Consider the following 14,350-nt stretch of genomic DNA (forward strand, 5'->3'; position numbering starts at 1 on the left):
TGCACATTTTATCCTTTAAACTCTAATGGTGTGTGATCTTAGTCAGCATCTAAAGATAGTTAAAAAGCTACATAAATAAATAAAAATAAAATAAATTAACACACAAGATGTAGTTCACAATGCATAGAGTCTTTTAACCTTTATAACATTCAAATGCAAAATTTCCTATTTTGAAGATTAATCTCTGATTTTTTTATTCATAATTGAATTTTAATATTCTCTTTTCAGAATGAATATGGCAACTACATGTGTAGATATTTATTGGTGCAACTTGATGACTTCAGTGGAAAGACATTCATTATTGAAGACAACAGAGCTGAACTGGATAGATCCAAGTTGACATGGGACAACTGCCAACACTCACACTCACTCAGTGACTTCATAATGAACTTGTTAAGAATGTGAGTAATATAATAAGTCTTAATAAGTTTGGTGTTTAAAAATTTTGTTTCTGCAGTTTGGAATGGGGATTTTAAATTAAAAAAAAATGTTTTATAGTAGCTCTCTTGAAAATATTTTGTAATTTGTTTTGAAATTAAACAAATTTCAGTCCCCCAGTGACCATGAAGGCTGCAAAGTCTTCGGAACGTCAGGAGAAAAATAAAATACAAAAACTCTCGATAGAATCTGAAAATTAGTTTAATTTCAATGTCTAACATTCGTGTAAACATAAATCATTTTGAAATTTGTTTCTGAAGTTTCTATATTTTAAACAAATGCTAGTTCTGTTTTATTTAGATTTGTATTTTTTCACTTCCAGATTCCTGGTAGGAGATGCTACTTGCTAGAGCTGTTGATTGTATACTACTACATTGGATTTTATTCTGGGTTAAGACAATAAATAATTCTTTGTAAGTGTTGTGACTGAATTAAGACAAAAATGTAAATTTGTAAAAAAGGATTAATGTAAGAAAACAAATAGATAAATAGAAGCTAAATTAATCTTTATTTTTAACTACCTATTTTACCTAACATTTCACACCTATGAACACTCACTGATAATTTAGCAAGCTTTTTATATACAATTATGAACCTTTTCAGTATTTAAATATTTTCAACCCCAAGACAAAAAGAATTATAGCATATTCTAGTGTCTTGCTCCTTGTTGATTGATTTGTGAATTATGATGAAGGAAGGTAAGATAATATAATCATATGGACATTAGTTAAACCTAATATTTTTATTATGAAATTATATTGAGTACTTTCCATTCATACCGATTGTTTTTGTCGGTTGATAAATTCGTTGCTATTACTTCAAGCATGACATTGCTTTAATTTTCTTTTAGGATAAATTATTTTGATATTTTCCAGGGTATTATTTCCCAAGCCATAAACATCCGTCTTCTGAATACAAAGGTTTTTGCTTTATTAAAGAGCCAATAGAATATCACCACGATCGATAGGTACTGCGGCCAGGCCCATTTGATCTCTTGTAGTATGCTTGGGGTGTATCTGAATTGCATTTCGGTATTCTAAGATTAATTCTAATTTCCATTGTGTCTGTGTGCGCATACTGAATTCTTTCATACACAGTTTTAGTTTGAATTGTAACTGGAACAAAGAGAGTGCCTGCATAAAAATATTAGCAAAGATCTTGAAATGCTATTGCTGTGTCGACGATCTGTCCATCTAGACATTCAAGGGTATAAAATAAAAATTATCACTAAGATCTACCAATCGTCTGATCGTGGAATTAATTCAGAACTTTATGGATTAGAGCCTTTTACGTCAAAATATGATATCTAAAATCAGAGCGCCATTACCTCTCTCTTAAAATATTCTTTTAAAATAAAATCTGCCATATTTCCATCATGCCACGTTGAAAAATTCAGCAAGGAATTGTTGTATTTAATGTCTTTATGACCCCAAAAAAACAAGGAAGATGTGATGTTTGATATAATTGTAAGTCGCCGTAATAATTGTAGCTCGACGGAGCGCTCACGAAATCCTTTGATACTACCGCAAGATTTTGCATGTGCATGGGACACACAGTCTGTAAAAGAAACATTATATCATCATCTAATTGATTGTTTAGTTATAAAAGTATTGAGTCGTAAAATGAAAAACAATTATTGTCAAATAATGACGAATAATCACACTAAAACTTTGTTAAGCTGGATTGCATTTGTTACTATTGTTTGTATGGTACGTTGGCTATTACCAATATTGTCAGTACCTAACAGGTATTTACCCGTATGATACCTATATATTTTTCTATAGTTTAAGTTTAAACAAGGGTATCGATGAAAATTACTTTTTTTAGATAACGCAGTCACATATAGGGAATTAAATAGAGTCGGGTGTGTTTATAGATTTTATGAAAAAATTAAATTATATTTGTAACGTGATGTTTTGTAGTCAGATAGGTGCAAGGTGATTAAGTCTTTACGGACGTTTAAGACCCTAATGATATATATACATAATTATGTACATTACCTTTAATTGAAAATTTAACCCCAATATTAATATAAATGAGACCAATATTTTGTCTGGAGGCACATCAAGTTGAAATTTCAGTTGCAAAGAATCACTTTTACCGTCATCGTCAAAATCGTGTTCCTCGACCTGTAAATGAGTTGGTATTAATATCTCCATTTACCGTATTTAGGGAACGAAAAAGTAAAACGTGAAAAAATATTTATTATTCTACCCATTTTCTATTATCTATTGCAAGCGGTAGAATTGAAAGATATGAACAAAATATAAGTATTAGACAATATTCTTTGTTTGTAATTTGATTTTTATATTTTTTAAAATGCTATAGAATAGTATCTCTTGGGCATACTGTTTTTTAACTCAACATTTACATTTTACCTCAATAGTAACACATTTGTCTCTATCTCCAACTTCATTTTCATCAAGACCCTGTATTCCACTGCAGATTATAGATTGGCTGGGGTCTTGTGTTTCTGCTGTTAGTAAGTACTCGTAGGTAAAGTGTACTAAAGGCTGTTCAAAGAAACTGTGGGACTTTAACCAGAAACCTGAAATTAAAGAATAGTTAGAATATTATTAAATACACATGCAATTTACAACTGCAGTCTTTATGCTCTGATATAGTATGGGTCGCGAATCATTAGAAAGAAAAAGCCTTTAGGTAAAAATCTACTAAGTAGGTACCTATATAATAGGAATATAATTTTGCTTACCTCTGCTTCTATATGCTATAATAAAAGGCAAAATTATATTCAACAATGTGGTTATTAAAGTAAAAAAAGTGGCCTTTGATAACAAGTAACTTTTATACTGAATTTCCACCTGAGTACTAAATAACCTGTATAAGGCCATTACATATTAAAATATTTAAATGATACAATATATTAATTTATGGTCAATTTGACGCACTGTAATATTTCATATACCAAATCATATACAATACAACAAAAGACAACGATATTCTATTTGTTTACGGCGAAATTATTATTGATAAACAAAGCGTTGCTAAGCAACATATCGGTGTTACCCAATTATTAAAAAATATTGAGATTAATTTACGTAAAGAAACCTGCTTTAATCAATACAGGAATTGATAAAAACTATTTAAGTGTTCCTTGTTCTTTTAAATTAAAACTTGATGAAACGTTGACCTAAAGGACGCGTGTGCGTGTATCCGTTACCTTGTTTTGTGTTCTAAAACAATAGGAATGTAGTTACATCCATCTATTGTATCCACTGCGTATTCATTGTAAAAATGAATGAAGTTATAATTATCAGCAGAATCATAAAATTACCTTTGCATTAACTGTAATAAGAGTATGAATTACGCAATATATTCCTCAAGGTACAATGTTTATAACGACTGTATGGGATTATAATAACTGATGAGAATTAAGTATATTGTAATCTATTTTTATTATAGGAAGCATGTTATAGACGCCCCAGGACGATAGATGCTACGATTATTACCTAACTTGTTTCATATTTAGAAACAATACGACAATTGTCACGCCTTGTTAGGAAATTGCTATGCGCCATTGCAAAGGTGCGTGCTAGCCAGCAGATTCAAATAAAGAAAAGTTTGTGAATGTCGAATGTGGATTCCAAATCGCTATGGTTTTATCATGTTCGTACTTTCTTGTTTTACGAGTTGTTTAATAGCATTGATAGTAGTGTGTTCAACGTACATATTTTTTCTTTCATTACAAATAAGTAGGTACCATAGTTTTAACAAGACGTCTCTCTCTAGCTAAAGGTGTAGATGCCGTAGTCTTAATAGAGTATGAGATGCTCAGGGTGAAAAAATACATATGAAAAAAAAACGATAGTATTGAATACCACATGGAACATTCAAAGTTCAATAATTGTCAGCAAAACTAATCAAATAGAGTAAAGTAGGTATATTATGAACTTATGAGAAATTAATTTTATGAAAGACAAAAAAGTAGTTACATACTTAACTAAAATGAAATAATTAATAATAATATGAAACTATATTTTACATTTAAATTGTTAAATATATTTGCTTTGATAGGGTTTATATTATATTTTTATTTACGTAAGGAAAATGCTTTATTTTTATTCACCAGTTTGATGTTCAAGGACGGGTCTATGATTAATTCAATTATTTTTAATAATATTAAACGTCTTTAAATCACAGCTTTAAAAAGATTTATAAAACTGGGGCATTATACAATTCTGTACCTTATTATGCTTTTGTAACACTGACCTGCCAAATATGTGTAACTTGTACATAATATAACGAGTGAAAAGTATCAAAACTTCAATCTAAATGATTGGGTACACGGAAAGATCGTTTGAACTATAGTTTATTTATTCTTATAAAAATCTTTAAAACTGAACTCTAGTTCATTGGTGTTGTATCATATTTCCAGGTTGTTATAAATTCCCTAGTTATTATAAGATTGGCACAACTTACTAGCTGCCTATAATTGCCTATAATCAATTGCCAATTATTACGCCATTTGACTGATCTCAGGACCTGTATTTGTAAATTTACATCGATATTTAGACTTAATTATGTAATAAATCAATAACATAAATACTAAATTAGCGTTTCTAGCACTCTATTTGCGTAGTCATATTATGCCAATGGATGGTCAATTGAATCATAATAATATCTGATCTAGATGATAACCCCACATGATTTAGGCTCTTAATATTTTACGGAGGTACCTGTGAATGTAATTTGCGTCCTGTTTTACAATAATGAGCACTCTTAGCTTTATTTAATTTTAAATTTTCACTGCGGTTTGTGTACGTAAATCTATGTAAATATTATATTATTTGCTTTATATAATATTGCGGAATATGCGAAAAGATATATTTTCGTACATTTACTATTGTCTGGCTCAATATTGTGGATTACATGTGGCTTTCATACTAGTCATTTAAATAGGTCATTAATTTGAATTTATACATGGCAATATGAATAATGTCCATAATTGTAAACTTATAAATTTACTTGCCGTGTTCATAAGTAATAACGTGTATAAGTGAACCTGAATCTTATCCAAAATATGCCCGTGAATTGTGGTTTTGCTACTTTCTTATTATTTAAAAAAATATCTTTATTGAACACTTATGTGAATCTAATAACGAATGTTTATTAGGTTCACAGTAAAGTAATATCTGGTTTAGCACTAGGCGCCCTAGTGCTACTGTGGCAATGAGTTACTCCAGCTACAATCCAGTGAGCACAAACAATGCCTTCGCCTGAACCCGGTGGCTATAGCGCCCGCTATGACAACTGATACCCCAGCGGTAAATGATCTCGTACTACATCCTTTTAGTATAAAAAGGGCCCGCAGCAAGCAGATGGCATCATTCGCTCGGGTTGCATCCCGGAGCACAGTGAGGTCCTCTACAGGGACTAAGTTTACTTTTCTACACGTACAGCGTCTACGCCAAGATGTCCATGGTCAGAAGATCCAGTATGGACAGGATGTCATCCAGCATGACGTCCAGCATGACTGGAATGGGTCTGGGTGGAATTACCGGACTCACTTCAGGAATGAGCACTCTCAGCTGCATGAGAGAACAGCAGATGACCATCGGGGGAATGCCTTCGAACTACGTCCCCGGATTGTCGGCTTATTACAACATCTCGAGCTTCTGCCAGCGCCCTGGCCAAACACGTCGTTGGCCTATGCAAAGAGCTGGACCTACTGCGCAGCATCGCCCAGGCCGCTCGCACAGCACCGGCGCTCTACACCGCATGAAGCATTCCATGAGGAACAGCCCCAACACTCAGTACACTCACAACCTTATCTGCAAACTCGCCGATCAAAATGAACGCCGCCGCCGCCAGGATACCCTGGAAATGATTCCTCAGAGTTACTACTCGCAGCAACCGCTGAAGGTAGAACTTACTGAATTCTACTCCAGGGACAACTCCAAGGATCATCACACCGAGCAATACGATCTGGTAAATGACAACATCCTCCCTAACCCTGTGCTGAGAAGAGGACAGAACTTCTTCTTCGCCGTGCGCTTCGACAGGACTTACGATAAGCAGCAGGATATGATTCGTATCGTGTTCTGCTTCGGTAAGTAACGTTTCTTAGTTTAGATATTCCAACATCTACAATTGGCATTTTTTTTAATAATGGTTTGTTTTCGACCATTGTTATATTTTCAATTCCAATCTATTATACGATCTAAAACATTCAAATCTATTTTTTTTTATAGGACCCAAGCCTAGTATTACAAAGGGAACTCGTGTCGTTCTCCCCGTGAACTGGAACACTCAGCAGGGAGTATTCCAACATTCTCGTGACATGATGGGAATGGGCATGGGAATGGGAATGTCTAGAATGCAGGATACCGGAACTGCGATGGCTACGATGGGAACCATGGGAACTATGAGCACGATGAGCTCTATGGGTCCAATGAGTGGTATGAGGGAAACTACCACATACGGCGTCCGCCGCAGTTCGTTCAGCAATGAGCCACTGCCCCTACAGCACAGCCCCCTCAGCCCACACGGACCCATGGATCGCCCAATGATCGATCGCTATGGAGGAACTACTCAGCACTCTTCTTTCGGTCGCGGTTATGGCTCACGCCACGGATCTCGCCACGGCTCTATGCAAAACCTGGCATCGCTCGCTCACGACATGGATAGATGGGATATTAGTATTCAACGCCAGGATGGAAACACCATCACATTCCAAGTACACGTACCTGCCACTGCTCCAGTCGGTGTTTGGAACTGTTGGGTTCAGACTAACCGCTTCGGCCAGCGCGACAACCGCCACGACTACAAATGCGACGAAGATATTTACATCCTCTTCAACCCCTGGTGCCGCGAGGATCCCGTCTACATGGATAATGAATCGTCCAGAAAGGAATACGTCCCAATGAACAGGGTAAAATTTGGTGCGGCACCTGGCGCCAACCCAAAGGTCGCAAATGGATTTACGGACAGTTCGACGATGTTACACTGCCTGCTTGCATGTATTTGCTGGAACGCAGTGGCCTGGAACATTCCGAACGTGGCAATCCTATCCGCGTCTGCAGAGCTATTTCATCGATGGTAAGCATACTAAAAGGATTAATAAATTTGCTCATTCCTTATAATAAAAATAGTTCAAGAATGTTTCATTGATAAATTTGTGTTACAGATCAACGCCAACCATGATGACGACGGTCTAATGGTTGGACGCTACGACGGCGAATACAAAGACGGAGTAGCTCCTCATGCTTGGACGGGCTCTGTGGCTATTCTGGAACGCTACCTTACTGATGGTGGCCGACCTGTAGAATACGGCCAATGCTGGGTATATTCTGGCTTGGTTGTGACTATTTGCAGAGCTCTTGGTAAATTAAATGATTAGAAAATATATATTTAATATTATTATTTATTTAGAAAGATCAAACTGAACAGCACAATAATGAATTGTAGGTATTCCTTGCCGATCCGTCACCAACTACGTGTCGGCCCATGACACCAACCGCACCTTTACCGTAGACAAATATTTCGACCGTGATGGCAACGAAGTGCCCAATGGACCCGATGAGGATTGCTATGACTCATGCTGGAACTTCCACGTTTGGAATGACGTATGGATGCAACGCCCTGACCTGCCTCAAGGTTTTGACGACATTTCATGTGAATCATTATAATTTTAGCTACTTAATTAACACTTACTAACCCAAATTTCCTGGAACAGGATACAGCGGCTGGCAGATTATTGACTCTACACCACAGGAAGAAGCGGAATCGGTCTACCATTGCGGCCCGGCTAGCGTAGAAGCAGTTCGCCGTGGCGAAGTCGGATTCCATATGACACACCCTTCATGTATTGCCAGCTCAATGCCGAGCTATGCCACTCCAGGAAGAAGAAATTCCGAATGGGGCTTCATTCGGATGGCTTCTAACCAATACCAGTATGTACTGTATGAAAAATTGATAATTAAATCGTGAACAACACTATAAATTGTCATCACATTGCAGAGTGGGCCGCAAGATCCTCACCAAGAATCCAAACCGCGATGACGACGAAGGGGAGAGTGATATGCTCGAAATCACTCACGAATACAAGACTGTGGATAGTTCTTCGCCCGAACGCCTAGCCATTATTGCTTCATGCCGCGGCTACCAGCGCCTGCAGCAGTATTATGAATATCCTGACCGCAACTTCGAAGATGTGTACTTCGATCTTATGGACATTGATATTGTGCCCTACGGCCAGCCTTTCGACTGCACCATGAATATTCAGGTAGGATTAGGTAGCCAACAAACATTGACTATTTAATGGTGGGGAACTACGATGTAATATAATAATGTATGCTACAGAACAAGTCGCACGAAGATCGTACCATCTGGTGCGTACTGACGGCTTCATCATGCTACTACACCGGCGCTATTGCCTCGCGTCTCCGACGGGCTCAAGGCGAGTTCATCGTACGCGCTGGCCAACGTGAGGTTCTGAAGCTTCACGTCACACCGCAAGAATACATGGACAAGCTTGTCGACCACTCAATGGTGAAGGTGCACGCCATGGCCTACGTGAAGCAAACCCGCCAGGCCTGGTCTGATGAAGATGACTTCCCTCTACATAAGCCAAGAATGCAAGTGCAGGTAACAGACGATGAAATATCTCGTATATTACAACACCAATTCATCGTTAATAATTTTATTACTCATTGATGTGTATGATATGTGCAGGTGAGGAGCCAGCCTTGCGTGGGACAAGAATGCTCGATTACATTCAGCTTCCAGAATCCGTTGAATGTGCATTTGACCGACTGCTACTTCACCTTTGAAGGACCCGGCGTCCAGAGGCCGCGACAGGTTTGTACCGTCGCAACATTGAACACCTGAAGCTGTCTGAAAGGATGGAAAATACAATATGATATTCACTTGCAGATAAGATTCCGCGACGTGAAGCCCGGTGAGTTCGTGAACTACCAGGACAAGTTCATCCCGCGCAGACACGGCGAGCGACGCATCGTGGTGACGTTCTCGTCGCGCCAGATGGACGAGATCTTCGGCTGCACCACAGTGAATGTGCGCGGCTAGCTAGCCCCCGGGCCCCGAGCGCCTTCGCCGCGCACCTCGCCGGGGCCGTCGTCACCGCCAGCGCTGCAGATGGACCGTTCCTACGTCTCCTACGTAGCGCCGGAACAACATTTGTACGTCCAGGAGGGAGGAAGTCGTGATTGTCAAGTCCAACCCGTGAGCGCGACCTGATCGCGCAGTATAAGTGATGTCTGCGATATGTTTTAATTTGCTGTGTTGGATACAAAACCAGTGGCGACTTCGCTTAAACTGTAGGACAGTACAAATGTTACAAACGAACTTTTATACTTTATACGAACGAACAACGATAACGTGGCATGTCTAAGGATCATAATATACTCGTAATAACATAATGTTTTTCACAAGCACATTTCAAATCAATAAAAATACAAAAATAATTTTATATTCATACACATTCTGCACAGTGTGATTTAATTATGACTCATATACTTAAGTGTACTATGTAAGGAAATGACCTATGCTTCGTGTGCCATTATGTTTTGAATAATGATGTCTCTTGCCCAAAGAGCTTAGTGTTAAGAACTTTATATTATCTAGGATAATCATATTTTACATACAAATACTGCTTATTGTCTAATATTATTTTTATTACTTTATACACCTATGATTGATCTTTATTTATATTGTAACCACTAAAATATGTTTTTTGCACTGTTTGTGTGTTTTTGGGATCTCAAAAATAAAAAGCATTCATTGCAAAATATCTTTGAATTTACAATCCTTCATCCGGTTATAAAAATATTTGTAGTTTTGAATGGACAGCTCAACACATACACGAGCATGTCATAAATATCATTCATCATTCATCATTGATTTATGAACAATACATTTACATTAAACATACAAACATTACTTACAATAAAATCATAAAAGCTCAAACATATAATATCTAGATAAGAATTAAACAAGTTCAACTTATAACATAATTTATATAATTATACCTTCGTAGTATATTTACGTAGTATATATAGAGCATTTTCCAATTACTAGGTACTTCCGCATACATATTTTTTATCTCGTATACATAAATAAAACTATGTGGACACATAGTATTATTAAATATTATAATATAAATGTGAACTTAACATGTTATACTAAATCTACTTGTTTAGTTTTAATATAGAATCTATTCTATATAGAGTTTGTTTCTACGAACGCGCTAATTTCAGAATCTATTAAACTGATTTTGATTTTTTTTGCATTAATAGGAAGCTACATCACTCCTGAGTGCTAAAGGCTACTTCCCGAAAATATTTATCCGAGCCCCAGCAATACAAAATAAAGGAATTACACAGTAATATTATAAACCAGTGTTTGTGTCTAAGCTCTTTAATCATTTCAATTTAAGTAATGTGGCTTACTTACTTATTACGGCACATGACGGGAAGTGGGTGCAACAGTTGCGCCTCTGAATTCTCCTTCCGGGATTTGTGAGTGTGTGTCTTAATATTATAACTTTCAAGGCACTTATTGTGGTAAGTACAACACAAAAACTTAAAATTAGAACATTTTGGGATCTGAATAAGTTTATTCCCAAACTGCAATGCCACATGGCTGTTATTAACAGTATAAATATTTCGTAGCCAACTCTCGGCCGAAATAACCGCAGGCAATCATCGACGAAGTTGGAATAACTATTTTCCGAAAAGTTCTTTCGTAACACACCTGAAATTCCTGTATTGATAATGACGCCACGAAAAGAGAAAAACCTTCGTGTTCACTAATATGGTTCATCTCGGGACGGGAAACTATTAGTATTTACACATTTATTATGACTAATTAAGGTTTCAAAATAAAAATATCAGTATAATGTTTAACAAAGAAGTATCCGAGGAGTCACATTTGAAACCAGGAAAATGTATTATTCAAGAAACGCAATGCAATATACCTATTTATGCACTTACATTTTCTTTCTGCCATTCAATAAATATCGACTTCGTATGACACAAGCCGGTGAGTAAGTATTAGATAAAACCTTTGTTTTAAATATTGCGCAAATTGTTAACTATGACCATTAAGTACAAACCCGTAGGACGACCTATCGTGTAGGGAAAATACTATTCTAACGGACATGAGATATATATGGTATGCTAAATTGTGATAACCGATCCCGTATGGGCCCGGGGCAGTCCTGGTAAAGACTTTAAAGGTAGGAGACGGTGGTAAAGATTTTTATCCAGTGACGTATGAACCATAGGTCGGTTAATTCTTTTTTGGAATCTATTAAACCTTGTATATATATGAATTAACGATAATTGATGCGTTCATGGTTAGTATAGATAAATAAAAAGCGAGATATTTTTAAATATGTGCGGAACTTAGTTCTTTTGTTATAGTGTATTTTTTAATATTTCCACGCGCATAAATTAAATCGTTTTGCATGTATGCAGAGATGCGACTAGAGCACCCATTTTAACTTAGTGTTCCGCAACACGATGTGATAGGGGGCGAACCTATCGATATCGAGCACAAATTACAAATTCCGAGTTGATAATGAGCAGAAAACACAATATGATTTTGCTTGACCAAAGATTTAAATCCAGGACTGCAGAGCAGTGTCGTACTGCAAACGCAATACAGCTACACCATCCACAGAGGTAGTTAACCACCAGCCCTGTATAATAATATACTGTCCACTGCTGAGTACGGCTTTTTCTACTATTTAGAGGGTTTTAAGCCTTAGTTCACGTTGGCCTAGTGCGGGTTGGTTTGTGCACACACCTTTGTAATTTTATAGAGAACTTCTTAGATATGCAGGTTTTCAAAATACTTTATTTTACTGTTATAGCAAACTATAATTTACAAAGAATAGAAACATTATTTGAAAAGTTAGAGGTTTGTGCTAAGGTTTACCTGCGGACATTTGTGTCGCAGTCCGTTCCCCTCAACCAGACTATCACCGTTTTATAATCATGTCCTGGCAAATCGCTTCGCCGTAGATAGCCGTAGTAGATAAAAAACGAGTAAAAGCAAGCAGCTGTGTTACATGCCTCGAATCCTGAAGAAATCAACGTCTGTATGTATAATAAAGTTCAGATGTAACAAAGAATATTATATGAAATGAAACAATAACCACACATAAACCAAAATTGTGAACAAAAATATTTTTATCATACTCGAGGTTTCATCATCATCATCAGCCGAAGGATGTCCAGCTCCTGGGTACACGTCCGAGGCTCACCATCGATGAACCATTAAAATCAGTGCGCATGTGCGTATTTATGTGGAATATAGATGAAAATTTTAAGTGAATAATTAATTACTTGCTCAAAAAATAGCTTTGAAACTGTGCTATGTTATGTGTTATGAACCTTCACATATTTCTTCAATAAAATTTCTGTTGTAAATGTTTTAGATCGCCTAATATTTCAAGAATTCCCTTGAAACGTGCTTTGGCACACTCGACGTCCGTAAAGAAACGGAGAGTGTTATTAAACTTTAGAATGTGTTGGGTTTTCATACGTTTGCTTGTTTCAAAATATTGTTTCGTATTAGGTACTTCTGTAAGCCTTTGGTAGAGTCTAATAAATGCGTAAGCAGTTAATTGTTAAATTAATGTGCACAATGAAAATAATATGTTCAATATTTAGGTCAAAGTGAAACGTCGTCATCATTTCACTGACTAGCCAAACCACAAAAATGTGATGCTTCAATTCATTGAAGAATAATAAGGTCAAGCTCAATTCAATTCAAAGAAATAGATCACACAATAGGTTGACCTACACAAAGTTCTTACACTTGGTTTTATGTGGGTAGATACAAGAAATCCTTCGTGAGAGTCACTCACGCTGATGTCACACGTAGTAAATTAATGTAATCGCGCGTAACATTAAAGTTTATGGCGCGCATAGTTTAGTATAATATGAAAACAAACAAGATTCCGTTGATAAAAAATGATGTACAAGATATCTCTATATCATGAGACTTTAAGATGGACTTTTTTATTTAGTTGTCTAAGTTTATTTTCGCTTACATTGTCTAAAATTTTTGTATCATCAACCTAAAGGTTTGTAAGGCATGCCTCTGATATTAAAATTAGCATACATTTGCATAAAAGGTGTAAAAAATATATTCCGAGGGGTTTTGAATAGATGTAAATATTTTGTTAATTTTATTGTTAGTTATATTCTTTATTTTACGTACTGCACAACCAAAATACATACACATTTATAAATTTTACAAGTCATTATTAATATTAATATATACCAAGATATAAAAATATTTCTTAAGGAGCTTAAGCATAATAATTTGAATTGGGTTTAGACGAAAGTTTGATCAAATAAATTTATAAGCGGCGATAGCCTAGCTGGGAGTGGAACGAACTGCCGAGACGAATGTCCTCACAGGTTCAAAACCCCGTGCGTATTATTTGTGAAGTAGTTAGTGCTTGGTTTAACGCTGAACGAAAACATCTAGATGAAACCTGCATATCTGAGAAGTTTTCTAAAATAATTTCGAAGGTATGTGAAAGGTAGGCTAGGTCGTCGTAATAACGTGGTAGTGGCAGCATTAGGACAGTATATAATACAGGGCTCATCTTATTATTATTTTACCTGTGCAGTGCAGTTCAAATTGTATGTCTGGTATACTGGGTTTAAGAGTCAAAAATAAAACTAAGTTAAACACAGAATGCATTATGATTAATGACTTAGTTCAACAATACTGTTGTCCTATTGAAGTAGAATAAACGAAGATTGAAGAAGGTTTTGATATACTTCAAATTATACATAGGTACGACATAATTACACCTTGGTGACCATAACAATTCCTCAAATTCTGATTAAGTTTGGACCGGAAAATGCATTCTGGGATATTATAAGAATAATTGACTTCTGTACTTTTC

General features: G+C 36.2%; 1 protein-coding gene, 1 long non-coding RNA gene and 1 pseudogene across 2 annotated transcripts; 2 read left to right on the plus strand and 1 right to left on the minus strand.

Annotated features, from left to right (window-relative positions):
• The first annotated feature begins 328 nt into the window (after positions 1–328).
• Positions 329–938, plus strand: LOC119192902. Its single transcript, XR_005113777.1, has 2 exons — positions 329–401; positions 761–938. It is a non-coding gene; the product is annotated as an uncharacterized LOC119192902 (long non-coding RNA).
• A 306-nt stretch (positions 939–1,244) lies between these two features.
• Positions 1,245–3,292, minus strand: LOC119192901 (transmembrane protein 231-like). Its single transcript, XM_037446638.1, has 5 exons — positions 3,152–3,292; positions 2,817–2,986; positions 2,439–2,567; positions 1,867–1,995; positions 1,245–1,474 (listed from the first exon to the last, which is right to left on the minus strand). Exons 1-5 carry the CDS (start codon positions 3,288–3,290, stop codon positions 1,295–1,297), a joined length of 747 nt encoding a protein of 248 aa, XP_037302535.1. The 5' UTR covers positions 3,291–3,292; the 3' UTR covers positions 1,245–1,294.
• A 2,488-nt stretch (positions 3,293–5,780) lies between these two features.
• On the plus strand, positions 5,781–9,679 carry LOC119192900 (annotated as a pseudogene).
• The last annotated feature ends 4,671 nt before the right edge of the window (positions 9,680–14,350 follow it).

This window comes from Manduca sexta, unplaced genomic scaffold, assembly GCF_014839805.1.
Source record: "Manduca sexta isolate Smith_Timp_Sample1 unplaced genomic scaffold, JHU_Msex_v1.0 HiC_scaffold_3334, whole genome shotgun sequence".
In the NCBI taxonomy this organism is placed as follows: Eukaryota; Metazoa; Arthropoda; class Insecta; order Lepidoptera; family Sphingidae; genus Manduca; species Manduca sexta.

Coding starts and splice junctions, on each gene's coding strand:
- LOC119192901 (XM_037446638.1), bottom strand. CDS start 3,290: ATGGCCTTATACAGGTTATTTAGTACTCAGGTGGAAATTCAGTATAAA. Junction 1,996..2,438: donor GGTTAAATTTTCAATTAAAG/GTAATGTACATA, acceptor TTTCTTTTACAG/ACTGTGTGTCCCATGCACAT. Junction 1,475..1,866: donor ATCTTCCTTGTTTTTTTGGG/GTCATAAAGACA, acceptor AATTAATCTTAG/AATACCGAAATGCAATTCAG.